The sequence below is a fragment of the Strix uralensis genome, chromosome Z (genome assembly GCF_047716275.1).
Source record: "Strix uralensis isolate ZFMK-TIS-50842 chromosome Z, bStrUra1, whole genome shotgun sequence".
NCBI lineage: Eukaryota > Metazoa > Chordata > Aves > Strigiformes > Strigidae > Strix > Strix uralensis.
In genome coordinates this window covers 90,132,033-90,150,326 of record NC_134012.1, presented here as the reverse complement: position 1 = coordinate 90,150,326, position 18,294 = coordinate 90,132,033, and the positions used below count along the sequence as shown (strand labels likewise).

At 37.3% G+C, this 18,294-nt stretch overlaps 1 protein-coding gene across 4 annotated transcripts in view; it reads right to left on the bottom strand.

Annotated features, from left to right (window-relative positions):
* ZFR (zinc finger RNA binding protein) overlaps positions 1 to 18,294 on the bottom strand; it is a 41,651-nt gene that overhangs the window by 4,636 nt on the left and 18,721 nt on the right. The window contains exons 7-17 of one of the 4 annotated variants that reach the window (XM_074854923.1): positions 17,546 to 17,737; positions 15,352 to 15,652; positions 14,225 to 14,418; positions 12,238 to 12,357; positions 11,120 to 11,265; positions 10,580 to 10,742; positions 8,738 to 8,943; positions 8,353 to 8,503; positions 6,810 to 6,951; positions 1,766 to 1,863; positions 851 to 946 (exon numbers count right to left, since the gene is read on the bottom strand). In XM_074854923.1, coding sequence (XP_074711024.1) covers positions 851 to 946; positions 1,766 to 1,863; positions 6,810 to 6,951; positions 8,353 to 8,503; positions 8,738 to 8,943; positions 10,580 to 10,742; positions 11,120 to 11,265; positions 12,238 to 12,357; positions 14,225 to 14,418; positions 15,352 to 15,652; positions 17,546 to 17,737 — 1,809 coding nt within the window. Of the gene's footprint in view, positions 1 to 850; positions 947 to 1,765; positions 1,864 to 6,809; positions 6,952 to 8,352; positions 8,504 to 8,737; positions 8,944 to 10,579; positions 10,743 to 11,119; positions 11,266 to 12,237; positions 12,358 to 14,224; positions 14,419 to 15,351; positions 15,653 to 17,545; positions 17,738 to 18,294 lie in introns of those variants that run through there. The other 3 variants (XM_074854924.1, XM_074854925.1, XM_074854926.1) reach the window with 3 other exon arrangements.

Here is an 18,294-nt window from a genome sequence, read left to right as displayed (position 1 = left end):
TTTCTCATTGAAATAACACCAACTGCTCAAACTGTCTTGACAATATTAGTGCTCTTCCTGTCAAAACTGAAAAGGAAGCAGCATGCAGTGCAATAGGATTTGGTCTGTGAAACAGACCAGTCAGATACATGCTTCAGAGATTTTGTTTCAGACTAACTTTGTCCAGTCCACAGACTGAACATCTGTTAATATTTGGAGCACAAGTTGAACTCCTGGAGAGCATCATTTAAGATAGTCAATGCAAAAGGAACGCTCCAAGAACAACTGGCTGCAAGAATAAAGGTAACCTGGTACAACCCAGAGATTTAAGTGACACTGATTAAAATGCTAATGGTGACACATCCACAGATTGCACTGAAGTACTGTGGTAATTCATTTTGCAGAAGAGACATATTAATGGTCACAGGAATTACTGTGGTTTATCTTTCAAGTAGCCCTTCTATTATCAGAGAACTATCTGGGCACAGCTGACATTATTCTAAATAATTTTCAGTAAGCCCCAAGCAATCAGAGTAGGTGGTTAGAAAATACTAGATTCTTTTAAACAGAGTAAAGGAAAAAAGCACTAAAATCTAGAATAAGAATGCTACCCACAAAGAATACAAAAGAACAATAAAATTCCTTCTGGGAAAAAAAAATAAATTCCAGCTCCAGATGACAAAACCTCAGAAAATTACATTTTTAGAGGGAATCTGGATTACTAGGGGGGGGGGGATGGGACACGGGGACAAAAAACCCCCGCATTACTTCTTGAGAAAGTCTACATTTAAAAACTGTAGTAACACTTCCCTGTACTTTATTTGCAGTACCATGTGTATTAAAAAGAGTCATTCAAAAGAACATTACTTACCCAGCTTGGAAAATCAGACCAAGTTGGAACCCGCTGACAGAGATCACGAAGAATACGTATGATAATCACACAGGACTGCAGACCATTAGCTCTAGCCTTGGGAGCAATACAAAATCAAATTAATTAATCCTAGCACCTACAGCACATAGGACTTGTTGAAAGACTAAAACACCACTGTTCAATGGAAGCTCAGATACAGGATTGAAACAAATCATTCTACAACTTTATTCCATGAGCTGCCATTTACAGCAGTATTTTATACAGGGTTAGTAATTTAAGGTGGTAGAAGTCAAAGTGCACAGGTTATACAAGAATAACGTTTCTTGATTCCCTGTACACTTTGACCTATGTTCACTTGTAACAATAAATACAGTATCTTTCTATATTAGAAATAAAAAGGATAAAGTAAAGATCTAAGAAATAGGTATAGAGACTGAAAGGTCAAGGGAATCTGTTTGGTTTCTTTATTGTGCCTTTGCCAGAATGCAAAGTCACTAAACCAAACAGTTGCTTCTCGCCTTCCATTCCCTACACTTAATGCACTTAAAGAAATAGGAAAAAAAGTCTTAAATCTAAACGTAAAGCTTTAAACACATATTCCATTATTTAAAGCAAAGTTACTCTGCAGCCTTATGGAATATATAACAAATATACAACATATGATCACCCCAAGCGAGTCAAGCTTTCAACGTCGCCTTCTCAATGACCAGAAAAAAAAAATGTCAAATGAGCAATAACTGCATAAAGCAGTTCCTCCGTACTTAACCTTCTACATTTAAATTTAGGGACCAGAAAAATATTAAGTATTATTAGCATGAACAACGCTGAGTGTTTTCACACAATTAAACATTTATATTGCAACTGAACTAATCTCTCATAAGGCTACAAAAAAAAAAGTAAAATGATGTTCCGAACCTGGAACCACTTAGCGTGGCGTAGAGCAGCCAGAGCGTCAAGGCATTTTTGCCTGTCCAAGACGTCCGGTGGGTCTTTCACCATACCCGAGGTTACATCTAAAATGGATTGAATTGGCAAAATGCAGTGAGGAATGGGTGTTTGACCAGGTGAGCAAGACACTTCCTTAAAGTAGCTTCAATGTCACACATGCCATTTAAAATTTAAACCCTTGAACAACAAATCTAAGTGTTCAACAAAAGCCATTCAATTAGGACTAGGGCATCAACCCCGTATGAAGATCAAGAGCATATTATACTTCAGCTCTGAGATTATTTTCAAATGCATTGCGAATTGTGCAATGCGTAGTACTTCTGTATTTAAGCTAACACTGGAAAAACACATATCCCCTAAAATTAAATACTGAAGGAAGGATGGTTGGACACAGTGCACCAGCACAGAGAACACAAGACAGAAGGAACACAAAAATCCACTTTAACCAAGTAGAAACATTTAAACTTAGTTTCTTGTAGATTTGAATGGTCATGTGTTATTTGGGACTTATAATTAAAAGGAAAACTAAGTAGAACAAATCTTAAAAGCGCTAGATGTTTAGTAATGGTGTTATTTTTATCATACCTTAAACTTGAAATTATTTTGTTTTAAAAACCTGACTAAAGGAAGGTGAAATGTTCTTAAATATTACAGAGTTCCATTACTTTCTAGTACCCTGTCTCATACTTATATAAATAAAATTTCCCAGGTCATAATGTACGTGCTCCAGTATTGTTCAGGATGCAAGAAAGGATCTGAAAAGGGCCTGCTTTACTTAAGATTCAGCAGGAAAAAGAAAAGAATAGTTTAAAAACAAAGCAGAATGCCCAAAAGAAAGAAAATACAGTAGATCTTGTATATTTAATTGTTCAGAAAAGGATTTAATTACCAAGCTAATTGCTTTGTTAGCAAAAATGAAGAGACCACAGGCACTTTTGGAAGTGGTTTAATCAATGAAACTCAAACCACTGGATAATGTGAAATGGTATCCTCAAGTTAGTGAAAAATATAATGTAGTGATCACCTTTAAAAGTTCTTTGTTTTAATAATTATGAAAATTGCTATTGTGACTAGTAACAAAGTACATCGGTAGCATAACTGGTGATACACCAGGTAAGATGAAACAAAAAGCCCTCACTCAATGGCACTCATTTCACAGGAGCTAGCTGTATGGAACAATACAGTTTACTCCAGTAAGATATAAACTTAGGTAAGTCAGAGAACAAAATTAAAAAAAAAAAATATATTGAGACTAATGAAACATGCAAGCAATGAGAGGCTTTTAGTGATGCTGCAGAAAACAGCTCTGAAACCACCTACTTTACACAAATGTAAAATAAATAGTAGGATACTTCACTATACAGAGAAGCTAGAAAGCCATGAATGAACATGGTGGTACAACTCTGCAATATAGTAATTAAATTTAGTCTGAAGTACTACATTCAGATTTGAGCATTTTTGCAGAATAGTCCCATTGCTCTGCACATGGCTAAAAGGGGGAGGATTTCAAAATAAAAATAAAGCTGAGAAGAACACAGGTATCTTCCCACACAGATATTCAAAAGAATGGACTATATGTTAAAGTGCAAAGATGAAAATCTGCACTAACAAAGCTTTTACAGAGCAAATGAAGACATTTAAAGTGGTATTTCCTTTAAAATAAAACAAAACCAAGAAAACCCAAACAAACCCAAACCTATACAGGAGATGTGCCAGGTAAGATAACTGATGAAATGAGTACAAGCTGGATATAAGAGACAAAGAGTACATTTAGAGGAAACCCACAGCAGGGAAGAAGTGGCAAAGTAAGGTTGAGAAATTGAAAATAAAAATATGGGTTGTTGGGACTAGTAGCCTAACCAGTCAATTATTTATAACCTTCTAAAACTAATATCCAAATAGGTGAAATTGTGCAAACTTATAGCACAGTAATTCATTACAGAATTTGAAGCTCAAACTACTTTTAACTCTGAAAAACTTCAATTTGGAAAATAATTTTTCTAAAGAGAATTACAGTTTAAATGTACAGAAGAAAATCTTACTCAGTGCTGGAAATGTCAATCTAAAGCGTGCTACTAATAGATTTCATATGAATACCTTGAAACTTAAAAAGACTCTAGAAGTCAGAAGTTGCCAAGGCACCTATTGCACTGAGAATACATTGACTGAAAAAATGTATCAAGGAAACTCTTGTAATATTTAATCTGTGGATTTTTGCATCTGTTTCACATTTCAGGATTAACCCCTTAAAGACTATTTAACTAAATTCAGATGCCTAACCTACCACACTGTTAAGCTAAGACAAAAAACTGAATTAATTTACTAAATACAAGCATGAATTCTTAACCTACATAACTTTATTACTAGCCTAAATATAAGGGGTTAATCTTCAGTTAGATATGCTGTGTCCACACTACCTCTTCATCAAAAGTTAACAGGTATATCAATTTTGTTAAGTTTTATTGTGTGAAATACATTTTACCCAGTCAACTATTTCAAGACTAGTGTGAACACTGCTTAATTCTAGGGGAGAGACAAAGACGAAAAGAAAAAAAAAAAAACAAACACAAAGTAACAGTAGATGCTAGGACTATGCATCCAAACCCCCTCCTTTGTAAAGCATGGCAGGTGTGACACTGAGCCTTAGAAAACCTTGGTCAAAAATCCTTCCAATGTCTTGGCAGCAACCCCTGACAGAAATCAAGTCCCTCTGCTAGAAGGCTTTGGACCGGAGCTGCAAGCTAAGGATAAAAAAGTCATGCGCGCACACATCTATGCGTTTGTAAGTATGTACACTTCCTTTGCTGAAGGAAAGATTCCACAGCAGGGGTTAGAGCACTTCGAATATATCAGATTCAGTAAACTGTCAGACGCACAATACTGTAAGAAACAGTAGCTATGCGGTTAACAATTTGATTTCACTGTATTTTTATTTTAGCCTTTTCATCATGTAATAGGTTTATTACACATCAAACATGATTCTACTCCACATGCAAGTCTCAGTCTCATCTTTCCTCAAACTGGTTCTTCCGGTAAAGCCTTCCTTATCACCTGAACTAGCTTCCCAAGCGGGCTGAAGAAAATGAAAACTTTACACCATTGTAAGACACAGAGCATGAGAAGCTGCAGTAAGAAAAAACACAAACACATACTGTAACTCTGCAGCAAATAAGCAGCAGTCTTCGTAACAAGGCCTTCTTTGCTGCAATAATTTGCAATTCAGTCTTCTATTTGCTCTAGTTCCAAAAGCGAACTTTTCTGCACATCCATTTTATACTGCTCAGTGTCTTGAAGAGAAATCTAACTTGATTTTGCTTGCCTAGAGGCAGTACTGCATTCAGCAGTGAGTAAACTCATAAAGATCATTTTAACTCAAGTGTGGGTCAGACAAAAATACAGATTTGTTTCCTTTAGGTGGCATAAATTAAGGGATTCATGGTAGCAATTTGAAATTTATTTTAGCCCACATTATAGAATTTTAGGCCAGAAACCACTTAATTGAGTATTGTGGCAGGAATCAATATTACACTATTACATAGTACATTAAGAAATTAACATGGTGTTTAAAGTTAACTTCATTTAATAGTTAATCTAATTGAATAATCAAATTTAAGTTGAAGTATTCTTTATTAGCTTAAATAATATGTGAAGTTGTATTCAGCACAGACAAACCAGAAGTCTTTTACACTTAGGTTGTCAAAAAACAAGTAAAATCAGTTGGGTGTGACAGTACATGTACAAAGCCTTTATAGCTACGAATAATATGCATAGCTTAAAAATCATGTACAAAGCACTCTTAAAGACGCTTCAGAAGTCATCCAAACCAGAGAATGCATCTTGAAATTTTTCTTTCTGATTATGTAGGATGACTTTGTTAACACAGCTTGGTTACAATGCACTAGTCACAGCTACAGGACATTCACTAATGCAATATAAAAACCTTAAGTATTTTAGAGGACATGTAATAATGAGATGAAATAAAAAAACCTCCGTGGCTTATATAAATACGTATATACACAAGCACAGGTATACATATACACATACAATTTTTTTCAGCCTGCATATGAGAAGTGTTAAGATAGCCTCAAATTTCCTATTTGTAGGTTCACTGTCAAACACCACAACCCAGTTTGCTATGATCTCTTTCAACTATGAAAATACAGGATTAAAAGGAAACAAAAGTTAGTTTTATCTGACCCATAAACAAAATGAACCAATGTACTGCAGACATTAATCATGCTTGTTGGCTTAAAAGCTTTTGGAGCTTTGAAAGTGTTACAGAACAGACCCTAAAGCAACACTGCTGGCACCAGAGAAACTGTGGACTTCACAAATGTAAATTGATTTACAAGCTTCACCTTCTGCTTCAGCTCAATGACAAAGCCATTTCTTATTGTACTAGTCTGGGTTTGCCAGTTGGATCGAAGACTAATTTTAATACCAGGAGCCTAAATATACTCAAAAAGCACTCCAGACCAAAAAGCAACCTCAGAGAGCTGGAAAAAATCGCATCGTTTTTTAAAGTTAGAAGCACTGTTACCATCAAAAATATTATAAAAGTGCATTTTAAGTGGTGCTGCTATTTGGAATGTATAAGTGATAGTAATACTGATCCAGTTTAAACCCAAAAACCTGTGATTTGATTTTCTAAAACCATACAATCTTTCTCTTAGGGCAAGACTGCTCTAGAAAGCCAGTTTATAGCCACTTGCTATAAAACACATAGTTTTCCACATAATTTTAAAAGAGGGGAAAAAATAGTCATTTGTACCTTTTCCAGAAAGCTGAGGTTGGATATAAAGTTAGAAATTTTAAAAGTTAAACGCATTATAGAAGCATTTATTTTAACCAACTGTTCTCTACCAAGACTGGTTGTTGGAAAACAAGGTTTCGATCAAATACATGTGCCAGCATGTTGCCTTCCAGGACCTTAATGCCATCTTAAGCAGAATAGATAAACAAAAAAATAAGATGGGTGAGAAAGAAGGAACATTTTTAACAACTTCCCAACCTCCATCCCTCATGTTCTCTTCCCGAATGACTGGAGATGTCAGTGTGATAGTAACTTGCATTTTGGGTTCCACACATGAATTTAAAATTATTGCTGCTTCTGGGACTGCACACTTGATATCATATTTCTCAGGACTTATTACCTAAATACGGAGAAACAGAAATTTCTGTTAGCATGTGGCCAACAAAAGTATAGGGAAGAAAACGGATTTCCACATAGTCTTTTTAACAGAAAGATAGAAATGCAGTATAATTATATGAAGCAGATACCTCTGTATTCAAAGAGACCACCGTATACACAATTAAGATACATATACATGGACTTGCATCTGTTTCCAAATCATTAATGAAAATACACAGCGGTCACCAAGCATGCAAAACAAAAAAAAAATACCCAGAAAATAAATTCATATACAAGTTACATAATAAGAACCTTGACAGTGTTTGAGATAAAGAAAAGCCTCAGTGCCACTTAAAATGTCAGCTGAATATGTTTCTCACTGGAACATCGGAGCCTTTAAAAACCACAAAGATGCAGTGGCTGCTCTTCAAGCTCGCAGTTACAGGATGGGTACTGGTAGGTACATTCTATACTTGTCTGTCACAACATGCTAAGAACAAAGGGCAAGATAAACACCAGGGAAAAAAAAAAAGAGTAACTAACAAGATGGTTATTCAGAATTGCTTCTTGCAACTAGATTTAATAATTCTAAACACCCCAAAAAGGAAGCTGTAGGCACCTGTCACCTTCTTCCACAAGCTAGAAGACACGTGACTTCTCCACAAAGTCAAAGGTGTGCAGTTTTAAAATTTTCTTCAAATAAGAGCCAACTCAAGATTATTTTCTAATTAATCTGATCCTGCTAAAGCTCTACCACGTCATCAATTCTGTCAAACATTTTACCAGACAGTATTGATACTCTAATGCTATAACAAGCATTCTATAATGATGGTGGACAGGCTTTGTTCAGCAGAGAGCAAGGACTTTATTCCATACTTTCATTTCTTGGGGAAATACAGCAAATAGTTTATATGAATTCCACTGAATGGTCTAAGACTGCCTGTACTTTTTTTTTTTTTAAAGAAGTGCCAAATTAAAAAACACAAACACACAAGACTTAGTTAACTAACTGTGGAACTACAAAGCACTGACATTAAAAATTGGAAACAAGATATAAGTACAAACAGGTTGGCATCAGTGGAGAACTTTGACCTTCAGGTAGCAAGCTTCCTGCAACACTGCACAAATTAGCTCTATAGCTGCTGGTAACTGGGTAATAGCCCTTCTTCTGTTCATTTCTGTTCCTTGATTAAATGAAATCTATTCAATGATGACTGATACTACACCCCTAGCGTAAACACCCAGACACTTGTATGAATACAATATACAGAAAGCAAAACATGCAGCATAGTGCCTGAATTCAGAAGGAAACACTCAGAAAACAGAAAGGAACTGAACCTGAGCTATGAAACGCAGCACAGTGAGGACAGATTCTTACAGTATTTTTAAAAAATTTTAATCCAAAAATCTAAATTCTACTTACTGCAAGTTGTTTGGGAAGACTTTCAGCAATACGACTGAGTAACGTCTTTGAAGGCTTTTCAGCACATAACAAAACAAGATTGACGTTTCGGTCTCCACGGAGTAGCAAACCTTTAGCCAAAACGCCTACCCGTAAAACTCCTTTCAAAGCTCTGTGAATCATAGTTAGAAGTTGCATTTTAAAATAATATAAAAACCTTAAAACTAATCCTGAAGATATAAAAGTGCAATAAAATAGGAGTATTCCACATACTTTTGGGGCCATAGTGACATGCACCACATCAAAACCCAAAAAGAACAGAATCCCTGGAAGCACTGGTAACAGTGTAAGGAAAAACTTCAGAAACAAATGATGAAATTCTTAAAAAGTAATAAAGAAAATATACCTGTCTTTACTGCCATCTTTTTTGTCATCTCCCTCTTTGTTCTTGCTTTTTTCATGATCAGTCATGTTGTCAGAAACAAGTTTCAAAGCACGCTCAGTAATTGAAACAATTTTTTGGACTGCTTGAAGTTCCTCCTCTGTTGGATATATAGCAGCATGTTTGGTCATCACATAGCGGTCATCAGAGGAGTCAGGGCGGCGTAGAGGCTACACAGATGAAAAAGCGTATTTCTGAAATTTGGGTACACTTCCAAGTTCGCAAATAATAAGTGACCAAAACCCAAACATTCAGCTAAACAGAATATTCAAACCTCAAATTGCTGAAATTTAACAAAACATGAACTGAAGTGTCCTTAACAACTTACACTGGCCACAATCAATCACATCTAAAAAAAGATGAAATATATCAAAATTAAACAAATTGCAAAATCCCAGGATCAAAAGTATCTCCCCAACATAAATATGCATTGTCTTTCTGTCAAGTGGGAAATACTTGCATATTGCTGCAAAATAAAGTATCCAGGATTGCTTTCATACAATCACAGGAGAATTCAAACAGGAAGGGACCTCAGGAGGTCCTCTAGTCCAATCTCCTGTGCAAACCGTGGTCAGCTAGTAAGACTACATCATGTTGCTCAGGGACTTGATGCAGCTGATTCTTGAAAACTGCCAGAGATGGAGGCAGCACAACAGCTGTGTGAAAAAAATTATTTCCTGTATTCAATCTGAACCTCTTTGGTCTCAGCTTAAGCTGGTTGTATCTCACCCTCTCATGACCGTAAAAAGCCTGGCTCCACTGTCTTTAAAATGCACAGGTACTAGAAGGCTATTATCTCCCACTGAAGCTCTCTCTTCTCCAGGCTGAAGAAGTCAAGGTCCCTCAGTCTCTCCTCACAGGGCATGTGTTCCAGACCCCTGATCATCCCAGTAGCCCCACACTGAGCCTCCTATGGTTTATAGTATCTGAATGTAGTATTGCAGTTTGGGTCTAATCAAAGATGATCCTTCATCTACTGATCACGTTCCTGCTAATATAACCCAGCACGCTGTTGGCCTTCATTACTGCCAGGGCACACTGTTGACTCATGTTTGGCTTGTTACCCGCCAAGATCCCCAGTTCCCTTTCAGAAGGGCTGCTATCCAGCCTGTCATTTCCCAGCCTATACCAGTGCAAGGGGTTATTCCTTCCCAAGTGCAGCATTAGGCATTTGTCCTTGCAGAATTCCGTAAAGTTCCTGCTGGTCCATTCCTCCAGTCTGCCTAGGTCTCTCTCTGGATGGCAGCCCTGCCCTCAAAGACAGCAACTATTCTCCCCACCGGAAGCTGATTCAATTTCATGCTAGCTGCAAACCTTGTGAGTGTGCACTCACAACATCACCTTTCAGATCACTGATAAGGTGTTGAGACAAAACCCAGGATAAACCCATGTGGTACTGCACTTTTTACTGACCTCCAGGTAGAGTACAACCCACCACTAACCACTGTCCTCTGGGACTGACGATCCAACAAGTTTTTCTCCATCCATTTGTCCACAATTAGATAAATAATGCTGTATAATGCAAATAGGTAAAATAAAAAAGTAGTACACAAATCCAGAGTGACCTGTATTTCAGAGGAAACAATGTTTGTCTTTAAGGCATCTTTTTGTCATTTCAGTGGACGTATTTTGGAAGACAGGTCCATCTACACAGTTTCATTAGCATGTAATTTCTTCTTCACTTTCCCAAATCTTTTATTAAGAAGCACTGGAGACAACTGAAGTAGCACTGAATAAATTATAGTTCTTAACTGTGCCTCCTGTTAAGTATGACTTCACTTTTTTTCCTCAGGTTAAGAAACTCACAGCTGGTCCTTGGGGCTGAGGAGGCATTCCTGGTCTAACTCCCAGCAGGCCTAGAGGTCCAGGAGGACCATGAGGATATCCTCCATCTGGTATTCTGCGACGGTCATCCCAGTGATGCTGCTCTTCCTCCATTCTCCTCCAGTACATGTCTTCTTCGTATCGCCTGAAGTGCACCAATCAAAGTGTTCTTTATATAGCAGTTAATATTTGCAACCATTCTAAATGAATTCCTGTATGTCCTCACTAACTCATTTCTAATAGTTATAAGCAAATACCAGTGAACTCCAGAGGGTAACTGAAATGAATGGTTATTTTGAAACTGGGTCTGAATTTATAACAGATAATTCTAATTAGCCTGCATTCCTCAGGGGGATTGAACACTAACAAATGAAAACCCCAGAAGGATAATGACAATTTAAAACAAGACAGTACAGAGTTTCCAAAACAAGTATTCAGAAGAAGTAACTACAGAAGCGGAGTTAGTTTTAGATAATCTGACTGCAGCTTTGTCTCATTCATTGATAAAACAGAACGCATTACCTCATTTCCATCCTCCAGCGTTCTTCCTCTTCTCGCCTTCTCCAGTATTCTTCTTTCTGCATCTGTTTCCTCATCTTCTCTTCTTGAATTTTTCTTGCTCGAATACTGGGCTTTACTTCTACTTGTAAGTCTGGGTTTACTTTTTTCTAGTTCAGAAAAATAATGAATGAAATGCTGTTTTTCTTCTTCTCAAGATTACAGAGTTCTTTTGACATATTTAATACATACTATGGGTCTATGATAAAATCAAGGGGAGTAAAATGCAGTTTTAGAACTGCATTGAATGAGTAGTTAAAGAAAAAAATATGTGTCCAGTATTTTAAAGAAATAGCAACATATTACACATAGCATGAGTTCCCTCTTCACTTACATGAGAACAATTTTGAGAGCACATTGCATTGTGCATCACTTGTCTTTTCTTGGGTTTTATTTTTCTTTTTGCTATATTTCTTTTCATTGCAATTATTATTACAATATTTATTATTATTATTATATTTTATTTATTAAACTGTTCTTATCTCAACCCACGAGTTTTACTTTTTTTCCAATTCTCCTCCCCATCCCCTGGGAGGGGGAAGGAGTGAGCAAGCGGCTGTGTGGTGCTTAATTGCTGACTGGGGCTAAACCACACCACCACATTAGATTCATTCAGTATAATCTTACAATAATCAAAATGCACACCATATGTCAGTACAGCTGTCTCCATTCATGACTAAAAAATCTTCAACATTTGTTTCTCAAATGTGTCCACAAAGGGTTTGTGTGGTTTATCCTGCCAAAAACATTGAGCACTACTATTTTACACTACTTGAAATTCACGGTTAACAACATAAAGAATCTACTGTTGTTTGCATACGTTGTACCATATTTTAATGTTGCAAAGGTTGCCTGGGAGCAATGTTCAAAATGTTTAAAAAAAACCAAACCAAAACACAGTTTCACAGTCTGCATTACTTCTTTAAAGACTATATTCCCTAATAAATATATTTATCTACCTTTTTTTATATGCTGTTTACTCAGAGTAACTACTTTTATCTAGTCTTTAAATGTAAGAATGTATCATCAGTCAGCTGACATCTGATGGATTTTCAGACAGAAGCACTACCATTTCTACTAACCTTATACTGAAGTCTGTGCCGCCTCCCTTTTAAGTGCATCTCCTTGGCATTGGGATCATTAAAACTGCATTCACAAAGTTTACAGTGAAAGCGGATCACCTTTCCTTCATCATTTCTTACCTGGAAAATAAAGTTAACACATTTGGCTTTTCTTTTCAAAAAAAAAAAAAACCAAAGCTGATGTAAAACCAAATCTAATTCAGTGACAGTGAATAATGTCTTCCTGTCTCAAAACATGCTAAAAAGTTCACACAATAACTGAAAGAAGGCAAAGTAGAACTTTCAATTCTGACAGACACACCATTGTGCTTGATAATAAACAAAGAAGAGGGTTCTTCCATTCCAAAGAGCCCACAGCTTTAAACTTGAGCCTGAACATACTGAGCTGAATAATTCCAAACCTGCAATCATGAAAAATTTACGTCAGACTTCATCCACGTATCTCATGACATCCACATGAAGAATGCCCCACTGAGCATAAAAGAAATGTGAACAATACAAAAATGTAACCATATGCACAGCTCTTTGCAGGTTCAATGCCTTGTCATTCTTATCTTCAAGGAGGACCCAGGGAATTACAGGTCTGTCAGCCTCACCTCGATCCCTGGGAAGGCGATGGAGCAGCTGATCTTGGAAACCATTTCCAGGCACATTAAGGACAAGAAAATCATCAGGAGAGTCAGCATGGCTTCATGAAGGGGAAGTCATGCTTGATCAACCTGATAAACTTCTGCAATGAAATGACTGGCCTGGTAGATGAGGGGAGAGCAGTCGATATTGTCTACGTGGACTGCAGTAAGGTCACTGACACAGTCTCATCATAATATCCTCATACACAAGCTGCTGGTGTATGAGCTGGATAAGCATACAGTGAGGTGAACGGAAAACTGCTTCAATAGCCAAGCCCAGAGGGTGGTGATCAGTAGAATGAAGCCCAGTTGGAGGCTAGTAACTAACAGTGTACCCCAGGGGTTAGTACTTAGTCCAGTCCTGTTTAACATCTTCATTAATAATCTGGATGATGGGGCAGGGTGTACACTCAACAAGTTTGCTCATGACACAAAACTCGGAGTGGCTGATATGCCAGAGGGTCGCGTTGACATCCAGAGGGACCTTAAGGGGCTGGAGAAATGGTCTCACAGGAACCTCATGAAGTTCAGTAAGGGGAAGTGCAAAGTTCTGTACCCAGGGAGGAACAATCCCTTGCACCAATATATGATGGGGGTCATCCTGCTGGAAAGCAGCTTGGTAGAAAAGGACCTAGGGGACCTGGTGGACACCCACATTGAACATGATCCAGCAATGTGCCTTTTCAGCAAAGAAGGTTAATGGCATCCTGGGCTGCATTAGAAAAAGTACTGCCAGCAGGTTGAGGGAGGTGATCCTTCCCCTCTTAACTCAGCACTGCTGAGGCCACACCTGGAGTCCTGTGTCCAGTTCTGGGCTCCCAGTATACGAAAGATATGGACATACTGGAGAGAGTCCAACAAAGCACCCACAAAGATGATGGACTGCAGCATCTCTCCTATGAGGAAAGGCTGAGATTGCTGGGACTGTCTAGCCTAGAGATGAGAAGGCTGAGGGGTTGCTTCTTAACATATATAAATACCTGAAGGAAGGGTACGAAGAGGACAGAGCCAGGCTTTTTTCAATGGTGCCAAGTGTCAGGACCAGAGGCAATGAGCACAAACTGACACATGGGAGGCTCCGCCTGAACATTGGGAAACACTTTTTTACTATGAAAGTGACTGAGCACTGGCACAGATTGCCCAGGGAAGCTGTGGAATGTCCATCCTCAGAGATATTGAAAAACTGTCTGGACATGGTCCTGGGCAACGGGTCTAGGTGGCCCTGCTTGAGGAGAGGGGTTGGAACCAGATGACCTCCAGAGGTCCATGCCAACCTCAACCCCTCTACGATTCTGTTTCATGTTGAACAAATTTTCACTAAAATAGTTAAAAAGTAATACACATTTTCATATCAATACCTCTTCCACATAGTCATGGCCCACTGGCTGGACATCACTTTGCAAGGCAGCAAGAGTTGTGGGAGTCACTGGTTCGGCTGCTGTGTCTGGTTTTACTTCTTGTGTTTGTACTGTAGCAGCAGGAGTTGTTTTAACACTTTCAGCTGATTTCATTTCTTCCAGTTTACTTCCTGTTGTCTGAAGCTTATTGCCACCTACAAATTTAAAAAGTTAAATTGTTAACTTTTATAAAATGAGAATGTGATTACACATGATCTGCAAGCTGAAGACTTTATTTGCAAACATCAATGTTCTGGCCAAAGCATTATCAGTCTTTTAAAATTAGTTAAAACTTAAACATATTTTAAATATAATTAAGGATTTTTTAAAATAAGTTTAATAACATTCAAGTTATTTAAACACTTCAGTTTTTTATTTTAATAAGAAAAACTATTGCTTTATGTAATTGCAATTTTCATTGTTCATTTTCATGTCTTTTCAAAAAGGTAGGACTGAATGGGACCAAGTCACTGAATATATTTTAATAATCTCTTTTTTGTCATCAGAGAATTTTTTTTTGGTAAATGGATGAAAAAAAGTACTTCAAAACTTTGTAACGTTTGTACTAATAAAGGTAGTATACTCTCAGTGTTGCAACTGCGTAAGTCTTTCCTTCAAGAGGAGGATAGCTTATTGTGAAAAGCTGTTTCCCATCTCTAAACATCTGTCATGCTCATTTCAAAAGTTTCCACTGTTAGATTTCCACTGTCACAGGGATGTTTCAGTTACCCAATTATCAACTGCCAAGCTACTGCAGGTTGCCTTAACAGTCCAGGCTGTAAACTGAAATTAGGACCAACTGGACAATAAACTGCAATATTCCAGCTGCTACTACATAAGAAACCAAAGGTGGGAGGCTTCTTATGAAGGTGGGAGAAGCTGCCAGAGAGGTCAGGTGGAGACAACCAGGCAGAAAACACCATAGATTTTGAAGCAAAACATTTATACACATTCTTATTTTCACCTGTCAGTAATTCTCTTAAACACAGTTACTCATGCATAAAGTTCACTAAATACATTTGTATTTGCTGCACTAAGTCTTAAAAAAACCACTATAGAATAGGTTAGGTTTCAAAATAAAGACTGACTTCTGTACTTGCCAACAAAGTTTATTTTCGGTGTAGATATTTTCTTTACAGCTATATTAGCAGCAGTTGAAGATGTTTTGTTGTTGGACGCAGTGTTAAGTGGTGTGTTTGCCGTGGGAGTAAGGATCTTCACTGCAGAGGATGCAACAGAAGAGTTCACAGTACTGCTGCTAGTTGCTATATTTGAAGCAGAGGCAGTTGCTTTGGAAGCAGATGTGGATGTTGAGGAAGTAGCTTGGGTAACCACATTTGGTTCAGTTGAAGGAATGGGTTTGCCAAGTTTTGTGTGCAACTTTACTACCTGCAAGAATGAGAGAAATTCATAATATGATCTGCCTCGGATAGCTATAAAAATTGATGATACACAAACATCAATATAACTAAAAAAGTCAATATAACTACAAAGTCAGCTATTGCTTCTTTACAAAAAGTGATCTTGGGGGGGAAAAAAAAAAAGATGGACACGTAAAAGCTCTTGTCATCTGTAATAAGGAAACAGTTAATAGTTGTCTTACATTGCTTATTTCCATTAGAAATTCAGACATTTACTCCAAAAGCTGCGTAGATGAGAACAGAAAGCCAATAAACTCACAAGCCAGTACAACTCAAGGAAACATTTCGCTTCAACTGTTTCAATGTGATGGTTTGTTGCCTGGTTGCTTTTTACTCTCCCTCCATAAGTGTAGTAGATGGGATAATTTTAGTTCCAAATAGCATTTGTAAAGATTTATTTAATTCAGATTGAACAACAGTGCCTCTTTTGATCAGTACATTTTAAGAGTATTCATATTGAAAGAATTTCCAGGTTACCTAGCAAAATTGAAAAGATTCCTTAGCCAAAGGTTTTTTTTTTTTTTTAAAAAAACCAGAACACATCTGCAAGGATAGTTAAGGAGGATATGAGAGGCTTATTTCAGAGCTCTTTAGTAATCTCATAAGAAGTCAAGAGGTACATGTTTATTCTTAGAAGTAATAAGCAGAGGCCTCTCCACAACATGCTTGAGATAGAGGACTTCTTGGTGACAGCTGACCATCACCTGAAAAAGTAGTGCTTGTAGTCTATAAGCACAAAACATGCAAAATCAAAACTAAAGACTGCGTTTTGAAAATAGCAGTAAAAAAATACAAATCCGCGAGACCTGCCTTTAATGTAAACACATGTACGTAGTCATGACATGCACACAACTGTATACATACACTTCTTAGACTTCTGTTCTTATTTTTTAAAGCATGTTGCCCATCTGAATACAGACATATTAGTGTCACACAATACTACGAATTTAAGTTCAAGCAACTCTTCAAAATTACTTTTTCCCAGTGGAACGCACAAGATTCTTCAGTGTACCACAGAAATAAGAGTCCTCTTCATTTTTACACTGATGACAACCTAAAGTAGCAGTGGCTAGCAACTACCTATGAAGAAGAGAAAGCTACATCCAAATATGTAAGAGTTGAATATTAATACTGTATTTGTTACTGACATTAATCTTTCCAGAGGTATGACGAAAATCTGTAATATCTAAATACACATTCTACACTGCCATTGCATTTACTATTGTATGGCCAAATTTAAAACACAGGTCACAGGGGTGTGAGCCTACAGTCTTTGTTTCAGAATGTCCATCTAACTGCACCCAAACAGTAGGGAAAAGCACGCTTACTGAAAGTCTTTCAAACATACTCATTATAAAGTCTACTACAGGACACTATTTCTTGCTCCCATATGCCAATTTGCTTTGCAAGAAATACCAGGGAGTGATGCATAATAGTCCTGGCACTTGGCACTGACTCAGCTTATGGTGTTTCAAAGTACACTGAAAGCTTCACAGCACCAGACAAATAAGACATATGTCAAGAAAGTCTTGAAAAGCATCAGGGGGTACAAGCATGCTACTGCATGTCCTCATTGACTCTTTTCCTCATCTTACTCTACACACCTTCTTCCTACGATTTACATACTTTCCCCAATTCATTGTCTTCTCATTGATACCATGGCAGTATTTTTCCCTGCTTTCCCCCAACAAGACCCTTCTAATAGTGAGCTTAAAGATAAGTTTGAAACAAAAAGCAGAACTAAATGTCTTTAAACAATTCAAATTATATTGTTTCTGCATATTTTCTCTTCTCAAAGATGAGAAAAAAATAATGAGATATACAACTGACTTGTGTAGTACGAACAAGAGAAAACTCTTACTTTCTGGTGCTTGGCTCCACGGATATGGGCAGCATAAGCATCTGCCCCTGTGCAAGACACATCACAAAGCTCACAGCGCAACTGATTCTGAGTTCCACGAGCAGAAGTGCTGCTGTTATTGGTGTTCTGGGAAGCTTTTAATGCTGCTTCTTTCTTTTTGTGTTTCTGGCCTTCTAAGTGCTCTTTGTAAGTCTGTTTAAATAAACAATACACACACAATAAGCTGTCTTTGTACTGCTCGTTCATCATTCATGTGAATATATGTAATACAGATCATAGCATAAAACACATGCTTTGTGTAAGAAATACATCCTACACTGAGCATTTCTTCCATATGACATGCTCTAAGGCATTAGCCTTAGACACTTCTAAGACCAAGAAGTTTTCTTTTCCACCACCAGGATTCCCTTCTAGGTAATAAAATATGGGCTTTTCTTCTCTTCTCAAATCCTCAATCAAGTACTGGTCAACAGGTATTACCACTGAAAACCTGATATGATTAGAAAATTGCAGTTTCCTGCATTGCATTCAATTATTCTTGAGTTTCAATTTTCCTCAAACTACAAGATCACAGTGATCAAGTGTATCTAGAGAACTTAAAAAAAAAAATCAGTTCTAAGGAAGGTAGTGTACAAATAAAGCTGTGCTGAAAATGAAATGCGGAAGTTGGTATTTGTTCCTATACCAACACTGGCAATCTAGAGAGCAGACAGGGTGGGAAATAATGACAAGTTTACCTAAAGAGTAAG